This window comes from Ovis aries, chromosome 3, assembly GCF_016772045.2.
Source record: "Ovis aries strain OAR_USU_Benz2616 breed Rambouillet chromosome 3, ARS-UI_Ramb_v3.0, whole genome shotgun sequence".
Classification (NCBI taxonomy): Eukaryota; Metazoa; Chordata; class Mammalia; order Artiodactyla; family Bovidae; genus Ovis; species Ovis aries.
Genome location: NC_056056.1, coordinates 208,929,091 through 208,947,924, shown reverse-complemented (window position 1 = coordinate 208,947,924; position 18,834 = coordinate 208,929,091). Strand labels below are relative to the sequence as shown.

Genomic DNA, 18,834 nt, shown 5'->3' with positions numbered 1-18,834 from the left:
GGTTCAATCCCTGACCTGGGCACTAAGATCCCACGGGCCACAGCACAGCCAAAAACAAACAAACAACACAAAAACTATGACAAAAAATCTGTATGATTTATAGTGATGTACCTTTTCGTTCTTGGTATTGTTAACTTCATTTTCTCTCTGCTCTTCATTGGTATTGATCAGTGTTCCTCGGTTTTCAATGAGCCATGTTTAAAGGGGTTTCTTCTATGCTTTCTATCTTATGCCTACCTTGTTTTCCATCCATTTTTGTTCCTTTTTTAATTAACCCCAACATTCTATATTCTTTAGGCTTTCTCATCTCCTAGTTTCTTAATTGAAGCTTACATTTTTTTCACTTTCGGTCTTTCCTCTTCTCTAAATCTAGGGTATAAATTTCCCTATAGGCACTACTTGAGTTTCATTAGAAGAATTTATGATAATATCATTATTTTGTGTTTATTATCATTATTATTGTATTTTTATTATCATTATTTCACAATATTTGGCAAATTTTAAATTTATTCCAAGACTCAGGCGTTTTTTGGAAGGGTGTTACTGAATTTCTCAAAATAGGGATGGCTAACAATATTTCTTTTTAATTCTTAATTTTATTCCACTGTGGTCAGAGTAAATACTCTGTATGAATTCAAAGAGTGAAAGATTTTGTCCCATTATGTGGTCGTTTTGGTAAAAGTTCCAAGTGCATTACAGTAATGTGAACTCTTGCGTTGTTGGGTGCATTGCTCTATGTGTTACTTGGTTAAATGTGCTGACTATTTTCCTGTACATCTACTGTATCCTTTGTTTTTTGTATGTCTGGTCTGTATGCTATTGAAAAAGATACAGTAAAAATCCTCCATTTTGATTGTCATTTTGCTTATTTCTTTTCATTCTGCCAAGTATATTTCAAAGCTATGTTCTGTTACCTTTCTTGAATTTTGATGTCTATATGTTTATTAAGGGTGCACCTCATTATGATCATGAAAATTCCCTCTTTAATTCAATTAGTGTTCAGTTCAGTTCAGTTCAGTTGCTCAGTTGTGTCCGACTCTTTGTGACTTCATGGACTGCAGCACACTAGGCTTCCCTGTCCATCACCAAACCCAGAGTTTACGCAAACTCATGTCCATTGGGTCAGTGATGCCACCCAGTAATCTCATCCTCTGCCACCCCCTTCTCCTTCTGCCCCCAATCTTTCTCAGCACCGGGGTCTTTTGAAATGAGTCAGCTCTTCACATCAGGTGGCCAAAATATTGGAGTTTCAACTACAACATCAGTCCTTCCAGGGAACACTCAGGACTGATCTCCTTAGGATGGACTGGTTGGATCTCCTTGCAGTCCAAGGGACTCTCAAGAGTTTTCTCCAACACCACAGTTCAAAAGCATCAATTCTTTGGTGCTCAGCTTTCTTTAAAGTCCAACTCTCATATCCATACATGACTACTGGGAAAACCATAGCCTAGACTAGACGGACCTTTGTTGACAAAGTATTGTCTCTGCTTTTAATATGCTGTCTAGGTTGGTCATAACTTTCCTTCCAAGGAACAAGTGTCTTTTAATTTCATGGCTGCAGTCACCCTCTGCAGTGATTTTGGAGCCCCCAAAATAAAGTCAGCCACTGTTTCCACTATTTCCACTATTTCCATATCTATTTGCCATGAAGTGATGGGACCGGATGCCATGATCTTAGTTTCCTGAATGTTGAGCTTTAAGCCACCTTTTTCACTCTCCTCTTTCACTTTCATCAAGAGGCTCTTTAGTTCTTCACTTTCTGCCCTAAGGCTGGTGTCATCTGCATATCTGAGGTTATTGATATTTCTCCCAGCAATCTTGATTCCAGCTTGTTCTTCATCCAGCCCAGCATTTCTCATGAGGTACTCTGTGTGTAAGTTACATAAGCAGGGTCACAATATACAGCCTTGACATCCTCCTTTTCCTGTTTGGAACCAGTGTGTTTTACCATGTCCAGTTCAAACTGTTGCTTCCTGACCTGCATACAGGTTTCTCAAGAGGCAGCTCAGGTGGTCTGGTATTCCCATTTCTTTCAGAAGTTTCCACATTTTATTGTGATCCACACAGTCAAAGGCTTTGGCATAGTCAATAAAGCAGAAATAGATGTTTTTCTGGAACTCTCTTGCTTTTTCAATGGTCCAACAGATGTTGACAATTCGATCTCTGGTTCCTCTGCCTTTTCTAAACCAGCTTGAACATCTTGAATTTCACGGTTCACGTATTGCTAAACCCTGGCTTGGAGAATTTTGAGCATTACTTTACTAGCGTGTGAAATGAGTGCAATTGTGTGGTAGACTGAGCATTCTTTGGGATTGCCTTTCTTTGGGATTGGAATGAAAACTGACCTTTTCCATTCCTGTGCCCACTTCTGAGTTTCCAAATGTGCTGGCATACTGAGTGCAGCACCTTCACAGCATCATCTCTCAGGATTTGAAAGAGCTCAACTGGAATTCCATCACCTCCACTAGCTTTGTTAATAGTGATGGTTCCTAAGGCCCACTTGACTTCACATTCCAGGATGTCTGGCTCTAGGGGAGTGATCACACCATCGTGATTATCTGGGTCATGAAGATCTTTTTTGTACAGTTCTTCTGTGTATTCTTGCCACCTCTTCTTAATATTCTGCTTCTGTTAGGTCCATACCATTTATGCCCTTTATTGACCCCATCTTTGCATGAAATATTCCCTTGGTATCTCTAATGTCGCTTTTTTGTTTTTCTTTTTTCTTGGGGATGGTCTTGATTTCTGTCTCCTGTACAGTGTCACAAACCTCCATCCATAGTTCATCAGGCACTCTGTCTATCAGATCTAGTCCCTGAAATCTATTTCTCACTTCCACTGTATAGTTATAAGGGATTTTCTTCAGGTCATACCTGAATGGTGTAGTGTTTTCCCCCACTTTCTTCAATTTAAATCTGAATTTGGCAATAAGGAGTGCCTAATCTGAGCCATAGTCAGCTCCTGGTCTTGTTTTTGCTGCCTGTATAGAGGTTCTCCATCTTTGGCTGCAAAGAATATAATCTATCTGATTTTGGTGTTGGCCATCTGGTGATGTCCATGTGTAGAGTCTTCTCTTGTGTTGTCAGAAGAGGGTGTTTGCTATGATCAGTGTGTTCTCTTGGCAAAACTCTATCAGCCTTTGCCCTGCTTTATTCTGTACTCAAGTCAAATTTGCCTGTTACTCCAGGTGTTTCTTGACTTCATACTTTTGCATTCCAGTCCCCTATAATGAAAAGGATATCTTTTTTTGGGTGTTAGTTCTAAAAAGTTATGTAGGTCTTCATAGAACCATTCAACTTCAGCTTCTTCAGCATTCCTGGTTGGGGCATAGACTTGGATTCCTGTGATATTGAATGGTTTGCCTTGGAAATGAACAGAGAGATCATTCTGTTGTTTTTGAGATTGCACCCAAGTACTGCATTTCAGACTCTTTTGTTGACTATGGTGGTTACTCCATTTCTTCTAAATGATTCCTGCACACAGTAGTAGATATAATGGTCATATGAGTTAAATTCACCTATTCCAGTCCCTTTTAGTTCACCGATTCATAGAATGTTCACTGTTGCCATCTCCTGTTTGACCACTTCCAGTTTCCCTTCATTCATGGACCTAACATTCCAGGTTCCTAGGCAATATTGCTCTTTACACCATTGGACCTTGCTTCTATCACCAGTCACATCCACAACTGGGTGTTGTTTTTGCCTTGGCTCCCTACCTTCATTCTTTCTGGAGTTATTTCTCCACTGATCTCCAGTAGCATATTGAACACCTACTGACCTGGGGAGTTCATCTTTCAGAGTCCTACCTTTTGCCTTTTCATACTGTTCATGGGGTTTTCAAGGCAAGAATGCTGCAGTGGTTTGCCATTTCCTTCTCCAGTGGACCACATTTTGTCAGAACTCTCCACCATGATGCGTCCATCTTGGTTGGTCCTACACGGCATGGCTTAGTTTCATTGAGTTAGACAAGGCTGTGGTCCATGTGATCGGGTTGGCTAGTTTTCTGTGATTGTGGTTTCAGTCTGTCTGCCCTCTGATGCCCTCTCTCAGCACTCCTGTCATTTAGTGCATCTTTTCTTAGCGTCTACTTTCTGGGACATTGATAAAGCTACTCCCGTTTTCTTACAGTTAGTACATTTCCCCCATCATTTTACTTTCAATCTTTCTCTGTTTTCATAATATAAGGTGATCATTTTGCGAGTAACGTTTGCATCAGGTTTGTTTTATCTTAATCCATTCACTGTAAATGCAATTACTGATATTGATTTGATGTTGGTATCTGCCATTTGCTTTTAATTGATCCACATGCTTTATGTTCCTTTTTCTCTCCCTTTTTTTTTCCTTCCTCTAGTATTAAATAAATCTGTTACTATTTCAGATTTCCCTTTTTCCTTTTGATTTTCTGCAGCTTTACTAGGAGTGGGGATTTTCATACTCTTTTTTTATATTAAAAAATGCTCTATTATTATATCTTCAAATATGACTTCTGTAGTTCTGCCTCTCTGTCTTTGTATCTCTTCCCCCTCTCCTTTATTTTCCTTCTCATGTCTCATCTTTAGGACTCCTCTAAATCACTCTATTCTAAGTTCTATTTAAAATTTGTTTGACTTATTCATTCACTTTTTAATACTAGATATTTTATTTTAGGTTGGCAATGATTCCATTGCCATTTTTATTTGTTTATGATTATTTGTTAATTTTTTCATCTTTTTCCCTGTATATTCTCCCCTTCTCTCTTTTTCCCTAAATACTTTGATCATAGTTAAAATCCTTATGCATTTCTATCATGTGTGTCTCTGCATTCTCTCATCTCTTTTTTTCACTTTGGTCATTTGGCATGTTATCCTAACTTGTCAAATGTCATGCCAATTTTTTACTGAATGCTATAAATTATATGTGAAAAAGTAAGATACTCCTGATACATTTTCTAATACCTGAAAGGATTTACCCTTTGTTTTGCTAGGCAGATAGGGGGAAGGGGTGTATATCACTCAAACATCTAAATATAACCTAAAACTGAGCTGTAATAAGTGTGGGTTGCAGCTTTGGTAGCGCTCAGTCCACCTCTGATATTTCTGCCCCTATAACAGGGGCTTTCGGAGATTTCAGTTCAGAGCCTGGATTCTTTGGTAGCTCAGTACCCAAGAGAATGAGAAAGACTCTGCTATTCAAGTCTTTTTATGTAGTTCTTTAGACTCCTGTCCTTCACAGTTTATATACTGGGCAGATATTTGAGGAGAAAACGTGCTGTGTGAGAGAGGCTCTCAAGATTCTAATTTTGTCACTCTAGCACCAGGTACCTCCCAAATTATGCTGGCCTCCTGTCACAACAATAGTCCTTTGCTTGCCCAAGCCCAGATTCTGAATCATTAAATTATGCAATGAATCAGCAAATTCCCAGAGAAAAAGAAGTATAGATCCTTGGCTAACATTGAAATAAACTCCACACTTTAGAATTTTAGCATATTTAGTCCATGTTGTGTCAACAAATGTTGAATACATTTCAGTTCAGTTCAGTTTAGTTCAGTCAGTTGTTTCCGAGTCTTTGTGACCCCATGAATCACAGCATACCAGGCCTCCGTGTCCATCACCAACTCCCAGAGTTCACTCAGACTCACGTACATGGAGTCAGTGATGCCATCCAGCCATCTCATCCTTTGTCGTCCCCTTCTCCTCCTGCCCCAAACCCCTCCCAGCATCAGAGTGTTTTCCAATGAGTCAGCTCTTCTCATGAGATGGCCTAAATATTGGAATTTCAGCTTCAGTATCATTCCTTCCAAAGTACACCCAGGACTGATCTCCTTCAGAATGGACTGGTTGGATCTCCTTGCAGTCCAAGGGACTCTCAAGTGTCATCTCCCACACCACAGTTCAAAAGCATCAATTCTTCGCCGCTCAGCTTTCTTCAAGCCCATCTCTCACATCCATACATGACCACTGGAAAAACCATAGGCTTGTCTAGACAGAGCTTTGTTGGCAAAATAACATTTACTGTATCTTAAAAAACATTTTTCAGCTTTTTAAGCTATATGCAGCAAGACCCAGCAAAACACATTGGCCTGCTGTGAACTCCTCCATTCTCCATGGAAGTGGAAAATTTTAGGTTTAATGCTCTACTTCATCATTTACTTAAAGAACAACATCGATAGACATTCTTTAACCTTTCTTTACATCACTTTTATGTATAAAAGGAGAGGAGAATACAGTGAGCTTGTTAATGTTATTTGTTCAAGGGGCTGCAGGAATGTGACCTATTTCTGCTCAGTGATAGAACTAGAAGAACTTTGCTGGTGGCTCAGCCGTAAAGAATCCACCTGCAATGCAGGAGACACAGGTTAGGTCGCTGGGTCAGGAAGACCCCCTGGAGGAGGGCGTGGCAATCCACTCCAGTATTCTTGCCTGGAGAATCCCATGGGCAGAGGAGCCTGGTGGGCTACAGTTCATAGGGTCTTAAAGAGTTGAACATGACTGAAGTGACTAGGCAAACATACACACTGCTGCTGATGCTAAGTCGCTTCAGTCATGTCTGACTCTGTGCGACCCCATAGACGGCAGCCCACCAGGCTCCCCCATGCCTGGGATTCTCTAGGCAAGAATACCGGAGTGGGTTGCCATTTCCTTCTCCAATGCATGAAAGTGAAAAATGAAAGTCAGTTCGCTCAGTCGTGTCCCACTCTTAGCGACCCCATGGACTGCAGCCTACCAGACTCCTCTATCCATGGGATTTTCCAGGCAAGAGTACTGGAGTGGGGTGCCATTGCCTTCTCCTTCCCCCTAAAGATCAGATAACTCCAAAATTTGAATAAGAGAGATACTTGACACAAAGTCCAAGGAGGGATTATATTTTTGGGGGAGAAGAAGAAACATTCTATGATTCCCAGTGGAATCTGTCCAGTGTCGATGTTCCCTGACATCATCTCTCATGCAAAGTTGTTCAGTCTACTCAAAGAGATCACACTGTTTGAAAGTAAGTATCCAGATCTGAAGTCTGAAGCTTAGAACCACAGATGAAATAGTCTGAGGTAAACCAAGATATCACAGAACCCATTCGTTTTTCAGTTCTGAATGACTGTACCAAGGAGAAGGATTCTAATGGTAGAGGATTCATGATTGCTATCTGAGGCATCTGATAAGGCCCGTTCCTGACTCCACTCCCTTTAATCAACCCCTTTAACTCTTAGGTCAACAGCATCAAAATGTGTGTGCTTTGAAAGGAATCCATCCCGCTGCCAGCTCATTCCTGTGACTCTGAACTCATTTAACTGCTCCGGGTAGAGAGACTAACATTTCCTGTAAATCTTTCTCTGATGTTGTGCAGAACTCTACAGATCAGAATGTTAACTCTGATAGGACCTTGTACTACCTGCTGTCTCAGACTACTCGCTAGAGTGTTTTCAACTTAATATTTCCTGTTTTATTTTCTTCCTATTTTTCAACCTTATTATTCTCTTGCCACTGGTATAAAAAACTAGCCCCAGCTGCTGCCCCAGTGCAATGACTCCGTGTCTGAACCAGCAAGGTCGGCAGCCTCAGAGGAGTGCGCCCCCTACTGCTCAGGTGGGGGTCCCACAGGACAGAAAACCCTTCTCAACCTCTGGTGTCATCACCCCATGTCCCATTTCTCTCTGCTCAGACAGCAGACAGATCCGCCTGGCGGACGGAGGTGGTCGCTGCTCCGGGAGAGTGGAGATCCTTGACCAGGGCTCCTGGGGCACCATCTGTGATGACGGCTGGGACCTGGAAGATGCCCGCGTGGTGTGCAGGCAGCTGGGCTGTGGAGAAGCCCTCAGTGCCACGGGGTCTGCTCCCTTCGGGGCAGGATCAGGGCCCATCTGGCTGGATGAAGTGAGCTGCAGAGGAGAGGAGTCCCAACTGTGGAGGTGCCCTACGTTGGGATGGCAGCAACACAACTGCAATCATCGGGAAGATGCAGGAGTCATCTGCTCAGGTATGGTCAGTTCTTTGTCCACCGGCTGAGAAAATGGAAAGTTCCAAGAAAGCTGGTATCTGATCAGCAGGGTAATGGGAGATAGGTGGGCTAGGGAAGACTGAGACATCTACCCATCCTCACTGAGTGCACTGTGGCTACGAGTGCTGAGCTTCATATACTTTCCTCTTATAAGTCTCTGTCATTGTTTTTTATCTCCAGTGGACTTACCTGATGCTAAAATAGCTTTATTCATTCTCCCAATTAAAATAAATCCTCATAATTTTTTTTTCACAATTCACTTTTTGTGAGTGTGAAACTTTTGCTAACTGCCACATACACATTCTCTTTGCACAGGGAGGCTATGAGACGGAGGGACAAAAATGAGGATGTACTTTCCTGGGTGGAGTTGTTTCTGTACAAACAATGTGAGACATTATTTTGCACTAGACTAGTAGGAGTGGAGGCTACTCTTACTATAGGAGGATATCATTTACATATATAGAGGTGATCCCTAAAGGGATATCATTTAACAAATCAGAGATTCTTATGGATTTGTGGCAGATTTCAAGTTTCCTTTGCAAATTTAGACATAAATGTTCATAGTTCTTTGATGCTAGAACTAGAGAACTGTGAATGCAATGCATAAGTCATACATTCTTTCACTGTTACTAGAACAGTCTCTCTCCCCGATTCTTCCCTTAAGATATCTGTATAAATGCAAACTTTGGAGGAACAGTTAGCCATGCACTGGCAAGTGAAAGGTGGAGGTAATAAAACATGAATTTGTGTGTTTTATGATAAGAGATTATGTAGTTTATATTTGATGATTTCTATGATATAAGAGACTTGTGTTTGGGGGGCTTATTTGGAGCAAGAAGACAAATGTAATTTTTTTTTTATTTTTAGTTTTTTATTTTTTAAATTTTAAAATCTTTAATTCTTACATGCATTCCCAAACATGAACCCCCCCTCCCACCTCCCTCCCCATAACATCTTTCTGGGTCATCCCCATGCACCAGCCCCAAGCATGCTGCATCCTGCGTCAGACATAGACTGGCGATTCAATTCACATGATAGTATACATGTTAGAATGTCATTCTCCCAAATCATCCCACCCTCTCCCTCTCCCTCTGAGTCCAAAAAGTCCGTTATACACATCTGTGTCTCTTTCCCTGTCTTGCATACAGGGTCGTCATTGCCATCTTCCTAAATTCCATATATATGTGTTAGTATAAATGTAATTTTGAAAAAAGTGGAGCAGGTTTTATAGAAGCTGGGAGGAAGGGGAATGGTGATGGGAGCTGATGAAGGCAACTGTGAGGTTCTCTGAGCAGCACTGAAGGTCCAGGTGTGGTGTGGAAGATGCTATGTGTGCCTAAGGACACAAGATGTCTACACAGCAAGAGACCAGACAAGGATATATCTTTATTATATTTAATATCTTTACTCATTCACATCAATTCAGTTCAGTTCAGTCGCTCAGTCATGTCCGACTCTTTGCGACCCCATGAATTGCAGTACACCAGGCCTCCCTGTCCATCACCAACTCCTGGAGTTCAGTCAAATTTTTGTCCGTCGAGTCGGTGATGCCATCCGGCCATCTCATCCTCTGTTGTCACTTCTCCTCCTGCCCCCAATCCCTCCCAGCATCAGAGTCTTTTCCAATGAATCCACTCTTCTCATGAGGTGGCCAGAGTACTGGAGTTTCAGCTTTAGCATCATTCCTTCCAAAGAACACCCAGGACTGATCTCCTTTAGAATGGACTGGTTGGATCTCCTTGCAGTCCAAGGGACTCTCACGTGTCTTCTGCAACACCATAGTTCAAAAGAATAAATTCTTTGGCGCTCAGCTTTCTTCATAGTCCTTCTCTCACATCCATACACGACTACTGGAAAAACCATAGCTTTGACTAGACAGACCTTTGTTGGCAAAGTAATGTCTCTGCTATTCAATATGCTATCTAGTTTGGTCATAACTATCCTTCCAAGGAGTAAGGATCTTTTAATTTCATGGCTGCAACCACCATTTACAGTGATTTTAGAGCCCATAAAACTAAAGTCTGGCACTGTTTCCACTGTTTCCCCATCTATTTCCCATGAAGTGATGGGACCAGATGCCATGATCTTAGGTTTCTGAAAGTTGAGCTTTAAGCCAACTTTTTCACTCTCTTCTTTCACTTTCATCAAGAGGGTTTTTAGTTCCTCTTCAATTTCTGCCATAAGGGTGGTGTCATCTGCATATCTGAGGTTATTGATATTTCTCCAGGCAATCTTGATTCCAGCTTGTGCTTCTTCCAGCCCAGCGTTTCTCGTGATGTACTCTGCATATAAGTTAAATAAGCAGGGTGACAATATACAGCCTTGATGTACTCCTTTTCCTATTCAGCCTTCTATTTAATAATTTTCTGAAAATTTTCACAGTTATTCTTCTTTGTAAATTTTAAAATCAAGGAGAAAATAAGAAAGAAATAATACATCTCAGAAGTCACTATCCTAATATGTCCTAAGACTATATTGATTATCCAGCACATATTTGAATATGTAACTTTTATCAGGGTATATAAAACGGAATAGAAGAAATACTTCTCTGTCTTTCTAAATTTTTAATCTCGTGGAATTAATATGATATAAACACCCTCAGATATGCAGATGACATCACCCTAAACGGCAGAAAGTGAAGAGGAACTCTTGATGAAAGTGAAAGAGGAGAGTAAAAAAGCTGACTTGAAACTCAGCATTCAGAAAACTAAGATTGTGGCATCCTGTCCCATCACTTCATGGCAAACAGATGGGGAAAAAATGGAAACTGTGACAGACTTTATTTTCTTGGGCTCCAAAATCACTGTCGACAGTGACTGCAGTCATGAAATTAAAAGATGCTTGCTCCTTGGAAGAAAACCTGAAAAACCTAGACAGCATATTAAGAAACAGAGACATTATTTTGAGACAAAGGTCCATCTAGTCAAAGCTATGGTTTTTTCAATAGTCATGTATGGATGTAAGAGTTGGACCAGAAAGAAGGCTGAACACTGAAAAACTGATGCTTTTGAATTGCAGTGTTGGAGAAGACTCTTGAGAGTCCCTTGCACTGCAAGGAGATCAAACCACTCAGTCCTAAAGGAAATCAACCCTGAATATTCACTGAAAGGACGATGCTGAAGCTCCAATACTGTGGCCACTTGATATGAAGAACTGATTCACTGGAAAAGACCTTGATGCTGGGAAAGATTGGAGGCTGGTGGAAAAGGGGCCGACAGAAGATGAGATGGTTAGATGGCATCACCGACTCGATGGACATGAGTTTGAGCAAACTCTGGGAGATATTGAAGGACAGGGAAGCCTGTCATTCTTCAGTCCATGGGGTAGCAAAGAGTCGGACATGACTGAGTGGCTGAGCAACAACAACAGCAACAACCAGTCAAATAAAAATGGTTTATCTAGAATGTGTATCCTGTGACCAAACTCCCAGCCGGAATAGATTAGGGGTCCTGACCTGGGCCTCTCTGGGGAGATGGAAATGGATAAATAATAAAAGGCAAGCAGATCATCCTGTCTCTCATCATTCATTCATGTACGAGTGGTCTATCTAATCCTTAAATTCTTTAATTTCTGCAGTGCCTTTTTTGTTCTCTCCTGCTCTCTATGCTGCTGTTGCTGCTGCTGCTAAGTTGCTCGAGTCATCTCTGACTCTGTGCGACCCCATAGACAGCAGCCCACTGGGCTCCACTGTCCCTGGGATTCTCCAGGCAAGAAACACTGGAGTGGGTTGCCATTGCCTTCTCTGCCTGCTCTCTATAGTAGATTTTTATTCTGTTACATCATTCTTTTTGAGGCTTCAAAGTTCACAAACTTATACAATCAGATTCCTTTACCAGAACAAATTCCACCATGTACATAAATAATTATGAGCACACTCAGAAACCAGGAAAATGATTTTAAAAGTTGTTCTTTATGATTTGCAGGGTTTTTTTCCCATCGGATTACCTTTTCTCTGTCCAAATATGGTCCCTGAAGGATGAAATCATGATTACAAGTCTTTTCCTTGGTCTCTCTCTCATACTCCATCCACTACCCGTTTAAGCTGCCACTCACCCCACCTCACTCCCTACAGAAGCTCTTCCCTTTTGGAGTCTCCTTTCCATCTATCTGTAGCTCTTAAGCTTGTTTTTTCTTTACTGCATTGGGAGAAATGGGAAAGGGTAGCAGGGTTATGTGGCAAATGGGAGGAGCACAGGGGATAAAAAGTGTTAAAATCTTGTTGAACAAGTCTTTTTTTCCCCCCAAACCTTTCTATGTTTCATTCCTATTGAAGCTTTTGCAATTTAGAAATCTCTACAGTATATATTAAAAGACGCTTACTCCTTGGAAAGAAAGTAACCTTCCTAGACAGCAACCTAGTAACCAACATAGACAGCATGTTAAAAAGCAGAGATATTACTTTGCCAACAAAGGTCCGTGTAGTCAAGGCTATGGTTTTTCCTGTGGTCATGTATGGATGTGAGAGTTGGACCCTGAAGAAAGCTGAGTGCTGAAAAATGGATGCTTTTAACTGTGGTGTTGGAGAAGACTCTTGCGAGTCCCTTGGACTGCAAGGAGATCCAACCAGTCCATTCTAAAGGAGACCAGTCCTGAGTGTTCATTGGAAGGACTGATGCTGAGGCTGAAACTCCAATACTTTGGCCACCTTAGGTGAAGAGCTGACTCATTGGAAAAGACTGTGATGCTGGGAGGGATTGGGGGCAGGAGGAAAAGGGGACGACAGAGGATGAGATGGCTGGATGGCATCCCTGACTCAATGCACACGAATTTGGGTGAACTCCAGGAGTTGGTGATGGACAGGGAGGCCTGGAATTTTGCGATTGATGGGGTCACAAAGAGTCAGACATGACTGAGCGACTGAACTGAACTGAAAGTATATATGGCTTGTTTGCTGTCTGCTCTCTTTCTCTCATTCTCCTTTTTTATAGCTTGCTGGCTTATCTCAAAAATCCAAATAGGAAAGGCATATGTAGTTAGCATATAGATAAGGTTAGAATACATTAAATTATCATTACTCTTTCACATTTGCTGAGAATCTCATGTCTAGTATGAAGTAATCCACTAACTCAATTGTCTTGCATAATCCCAGTGAGATCTCACTTTCTCCCAGGTGTCCTTTAAATGCTAAGTTTTCAAGAAAGATGGCTAGGACCATTCCCTCCCTCTTCTGTGACTCTCTGAATTTTTGTCATTTCTAAACTTACCTGTGGACAACTTCTTTCACAATTAGATTATAATACCTGCACTCAGATCCAGCCCGTGTGATTTTCCCTGTCCTCAGTGACTTGAATATTGGCTCTGAGAGAAAACTGGCCAGAATTTTAGCTCCAGAAATCTCATGATGGTCCTTTAAACTTCTGTGGCTCTTAGGCCTCTAACCTCTTGAATCCCATGGACCGTTTTCACTCTCAGTTCAGGTCTGCACCCACATTTGAATGTCCACCACTGTGCAGTTTCTTTGGGCACTGTAGTTTCCATGCCCTGGATAGGAATTAAGATTCCTAACCATTGTATGTTCTCAGGATTCAGCCATTCTGAACTGATCCTTCAATCCTTCTGGATATCTCTTCAGAAACTTGCTCATGAAAATGCAGTTTGACAATGACAGTCAAATTCTCTCTTCTTGTCCCCTCTTATTCCACTGTTGGAAAGAAAAGCTTTCACACCATCTCATGCCTGTGAATGTTGTTTCCAATTGTCAAGCCAGGCTCATGAACACTCACTGGGTTTGTTGTTCTTTGTTTCTCTGCCGGGAACCAGCGTGAGGAACTCCGCCCATGGCAAAGGTCATGAGGAAGGAGGCTTGGCATACGCAAAGGCGTGATCAAGCCTCAGGAAACCCCCTGTTTCCGAGCTTCTACCCAAAAACCAGAGTCTGTTTTGTGTTCTCACCTACACCTCTGACTTTACAGGGGCTCTCCCCCATAACCGTTTCTCTCGGAGAAGGAGTAAACGTGCAGCTCCAAGGCAATAAAAATTCCTGGGAGTGACAAGAGTGTTTCAGCTTATGGACTCCTCTGAAGGTTATCTAGCCCACCTGTATAGGTTCGTCCAGCCACATGTGATTGTTTACAGCCTCCCAACCTGAGAGGCACGAGATGTTTTAGACTTACTAAAGGCAAATTCTTTTGGGGAATTAGAAATTATTAGTATAGTGGGTTGGTTAGGAATTATATTGGTGAAGGGTTCTTCATTTGTTGTTTCAATAATTGCTGCTAATTCCCTCCCCTGGGTGGGACAAGGATGTCCTAGGTCAAACCTTTCTGCTGACAGACTAGCTTGTGTGACAGGATTATCCATACTCCTGCCACATGATTGTTTACTACCTCTTAACCATAAACAGCACAGAGAGTTTTGAAGTATTTTGAGAGTCTTAATTAGCATAGGGCTTTTTCTTCTTGTTGAGTCAATGATTGCCACCAGGCCTCCATATCCTTAGGCACCTGGGAATATATTAATCAATGTATTTGAAATATAGCAAAGGAAATACAGTAGTTTTTGATGTTAGCAATACTAGACTTTTTGAGTTAATGGATTTTCTCTTTTGTAATAGATCACTGTGCTTTGTTATAAATCACTGTGTCCTTGTTATGTAAAAATGTGACTTTATCACTATCTTAAGACTAAATAGATCTTAAGGGGAGCATTGGTGAAAGGATTTTCATTTGTTGGGCTGATGTTTGCTGCTAAATCTCCATGTTCCCTGCCCTTATAATAAATATAACTAACATATAGGAGAAATAAGTATTAACCTTTAAGCATATAGGAGAAATAAGTATTAACCTTTAAGATTAATCATGTTAACCTTGGGTTAAATAGATTCCTTTCTTGATTGTAACTCACTGCACCCTCACCCTATAGGAATGTAACTTTATTTGGAGGGTGGTGCCTGGTTTAAGAAAAAACACCCTTGGGAAAAATAAGTTTTTGGTTATCAGAAAGAAAGGATCATAAAATGTCAGCGGGTCTCATGGCCAGAAGATGATGTAATATTCCTAAGACCTTTTTTTATACATTTATGTGAAGCACCTGATTTTGATAAAGGTCAGGACTGATGACCCCCACATGACTCTATATTCATCCCTATGTGTAACAAAAGGTATATAAGCAAACCCCAAAATAAAGAAATCGGATCAGTTTCCAGAAAGACTGATTCCCTCATGTTGTTCTTTTCTGCTCCCCTTTTTTCTGGCTGAATTCCCATCTGGAGTGTGGGTGCCCTCCAAGTCTACTTATTTGCCCTGGTTTTCAAGCCCACATGAGAAGGAGCCCAAGGAGGGGCACCTTCTGATATTCAAGTGGCACCAGTGGCCCAGCGTAGATGGTGCAAATTCCTTCTCTTGAAATTTTATTGGTATCCCACGTAAACCAAGTTATTCAGCCCCTTTTGCTCTCCTACTATTTTCTGGCCGAATTCCCATCTGGTACAGTGGTACTCACCAAGCCTCTTAATTTTGCCTGGGCTTCTAATATCAGACCGGGGGGGCCTCAGTGCCTCCTCTCCTTTGGGAGAACGGGAAGATGCCTGCGGCCTACGTAGGTGATGATTGGTATCCCATGTGAACCAAGTTATTCAGCCTCTTTTTCTCTGTTAATCTTCCAATCCCTCTCTATCTGTAATTAAATAAGTTATTTCCAAAGATGCCGACGCCGTCCCCACCTTTGAATTCCCTGGATCCGCCTGGGCTGGACCCAGCAAGTGGCGCCTGAACAGGACACTCACTGGGTTTGCTGTTCTTTGTTTCTCTTAGGATTTGTTCATCTGGCTGGAGGGGATGGACCCTGCTCAGGGCGAGTAGAAGTGTATTCTGGAGAAGCCTGGACCCCAGTGTCTGATGGGAACTTCACACTCCCCACTGCCCAGGTCATCTGTGCAGAGCTGGGGTGTGGCAAGGCTGTGTCTGTCCTGGGACATGAGCTCTTCCAAGAGTCCAGTGCCTGGGTCTGGGCTGAAGAGTTCAGGTGTGAGGGGGAGGAGCCTGAGCTCTGGGTCTGCCCCAGAGTGCCCTGTCCAGGGGGCACTTGTCACCACAGTGGAGCTGCTGAGGTTGTCTGTTCAGGTGAGCTGCAGGTCAGGCCTTTCACCTCTGTGAACACCCTGTTCAGGTGAGAAAGTCATGTGATTTTGCTGAAACTCTGTCTTCTTCTACCAGCATACTCAGAAGTCCGGCTCATGACAAACGGCTCCTCTCAGTGTGAGGGGCAGGTGGAGATGAACATTTCTGGACGATGGAGAGCGCTCTGTGCCTCCCACTGGAGTCTAGCCAACGCCAATGTTGTCTGTCATCAGCTCGGCTGTGGAGTCGCCATCTCCACCCCTGGAGGACCACACTTGGCGGAAGGAGGTGATCAGATCTCAACAGCCCGATTTCACTGCTCTGGGGCAGAGTCCTTCCTGTGGAGTTGTCCTGTGACTGCCCTGGGTGGTCCTGACTGTTCCCATGGCAACACGGCCTCTGTGATCTGCTCAGGTAAGGGCGAGGGACAGGTGGAGATGGGCTACTGATGCTCAGGATGCTCCTGGAGTCAAATGTCCCCAAGAGCAGAGAGGGAGGGAAAATGGACTTCAAAGTCAGATATTTTGTGGTGAAATATGGATCTTCTCATTGTTCCTTCATTTTTCAGGCCAGGGCAAGAAGTGTGAAGGGGAATAGTATATTTTTAAGCTACATTGTTGCTTACATGTCATCATAGAGAACAATGTATGAGCAGTAAGTATAGACCCCAGTATGAACCCCAGCCCAGAGCAGCAAAGAGAATGTCCCCAGCACCACAGTCACTGTCATCCCCTCTCCTCAACAGGGAAAAGCACTTTCCTAACTTCTACTAACATAGAGAGTTTCATCAATTTTTGAACCTTCTATAAAATGATGCAGTATGTTGCATGTTTTGTATCTAATTTCTTAGCCTCAAAATTATGTTTGGGATTCACACATGATGTTGTATATTGTAGCACTTTATTTATTTTTTTCATTACTGTAGAGTATGCCTCTGAATGATCACATGGTTATGTACTGATCAATTCTACTGACAGTATAAATCTGAGTTGTTTCCAGTTCTTGACTATTACAAATATGATACTACAACTTACCATGACAATGTCTTTGAATGCAAATATGTGTTACTTACTTTCCATGTTTAACCCTTGGTCTTTTATTTTCTTTTTCTTAATCAAATGGTGTCCTTTGATGCACTCATTTCTTAATCTTATGGAAACATAACTTGCCAACTTTTCCCTGTGAATTTAATGCTTCTTATAGCCTTTAACAAAGAATTTTTGCCTACTCCAAGATCATAAAAACATTCTCCAAGAATATCTTACGGAAATTGTATTATTTTTCTCTTGCATATAATTGTGCATTCCTTCTGGGATTGATATCAGTTTAAGATAAGGGTCAGGTTTCATATGGACATCCAATTGGCTCAATCTTTTTCTGAAAAGACTCTTTTCCCCACTTCAGTGCCTCCTTCATCATAAGCAGAAGGGCAAGTATGTCTGTCTTATTTGAGACTCTCTGTTCTGTTCCATGCTATCATTTCTCTATCCTTGCACCAATACTGCTTTTTCTTAATTATCATAATTTTGTCGTTGTTCTTGTTCGATCGCTAAGTCGTGTCTGACTCTTTTGACCCCATGAACTACAGCTCACCAGGCTTCTGTGTCCTTCACTATCTCCCAGAGTTTCAAACTTTGTAGTAGGTCATAATAATTTTAGTTTACAAGAGTTACTTTATATTAACTCCTCTAACTTTGTTGCTTTTCTTACCAACTTTGATTGTCATTCTTGGTTGCTTGTGTTTTGTATGAATTTAGAAATCATCTTGTCATTTTCACCAAGAGAAAAGCTTAAGGGTATTTTCATTGAGATTAGATTTAAAAATTTGAGAGGAGACAAAGGCATTTGAGGATGAATGGCACTGACAATGTTGAATTTACCAAATCATTGACATAATACATCCCTCCATTTAGTTAGATCTTGAATTTCTCTCAGAGATTTTGCCCATCTTCTACTAGGATTTCTCCTAGGTATTTTATTTTTGATGTTATGAGTATTTTTGTGAAAGTGTCCTGGCAATGAATTCTCTTTGTGTTGTTTTCATCTTTTAAGTTTTTAAATTTTGATGTGATTTGAGACATTAAAATGTTGGGAAAGTAATATAAAAATTCCCTTATGACCTTTACCTGGGTTTCTACATGTTAGTATCAATATTTCACGTTAATCTCTGTATGTGTGTGAGTGTCTTTCCTACTCGATTCTCCTTCGGCTCCATATCTTCCTGAATATGTAAAATCTTTCTGAATTAAGTTGAAGCCATGATGTTCCTTTACCCTTAGGACACTTTTGGGAATTTCCTTATAGAACCAGAGTTCAGTCAAGTCTTTAAATGACTTCAGCCCCAGGTGACATCTAATTGCAGCTCTGAAAGACCTGACAGAAAGCCTGCCAAACTGAGTTTCTTCCTGATTAATGACCCAAAGTCATAAGCAAAATGAAATATATATTCCTTTTCTTCAGCTAAAAGTTTTGCCTTTTCATACTGATCAAATTGCTAACATCTGTTGAATCACAGAAAAAGCAAGAGAGTTCCAGAAAAACATCGATTTCTGCTTTATTGAGTACGCCAAACCTTTGACTGTGTGGATCATGAGAAACTGTGGAAAATTCTTAAAGAGATGGGAATGCAAGACCACCTTACCTGGCTCCTGTATGCAGATCAAGAAGCAATAGTTAGAAGTGGACATGGAAAACCAGACTGGTTCCAAATTGGGAAAGGAGTATGTCAAGGCTGTATGTTGTCCCCCCACTTGTTTAACTTATATACAGAGTACATCATGTGAACTGCTGGGCTGGATGAAGCATGACC

The 18,834-nt window shown here is 41.5% G+C and overlaps 1 protein-coding gene across 1 annotated transcript in view; it reads left to right on the top strand.

The window, feature by feature from the left end:
- LOC101117316 (antigen WC1.1) overlaps positions 1-18,834 on the top strand; it is a 93,317-nt gene that overhangs the window by 29,079 nt on the left and 45,404 nt on the right. Inside the window, exons 8-10 of the mRNA XM_060413464.1 lie at positions 7,633-7,947; positions 15,720-16,028; positions 16,122-16,439. Of these exons, the coding sequence (XP_060269447.1) occupies positions 7,633-7,947; positions 15,720-16,028; positions 16,122-16,439 (942 nt within the window). The remainder of the gene's footprint in view (positions 1-7,632; positions 7,948-15,719; positions 16,029-16,121; positions 16,440-18,834) is intronic.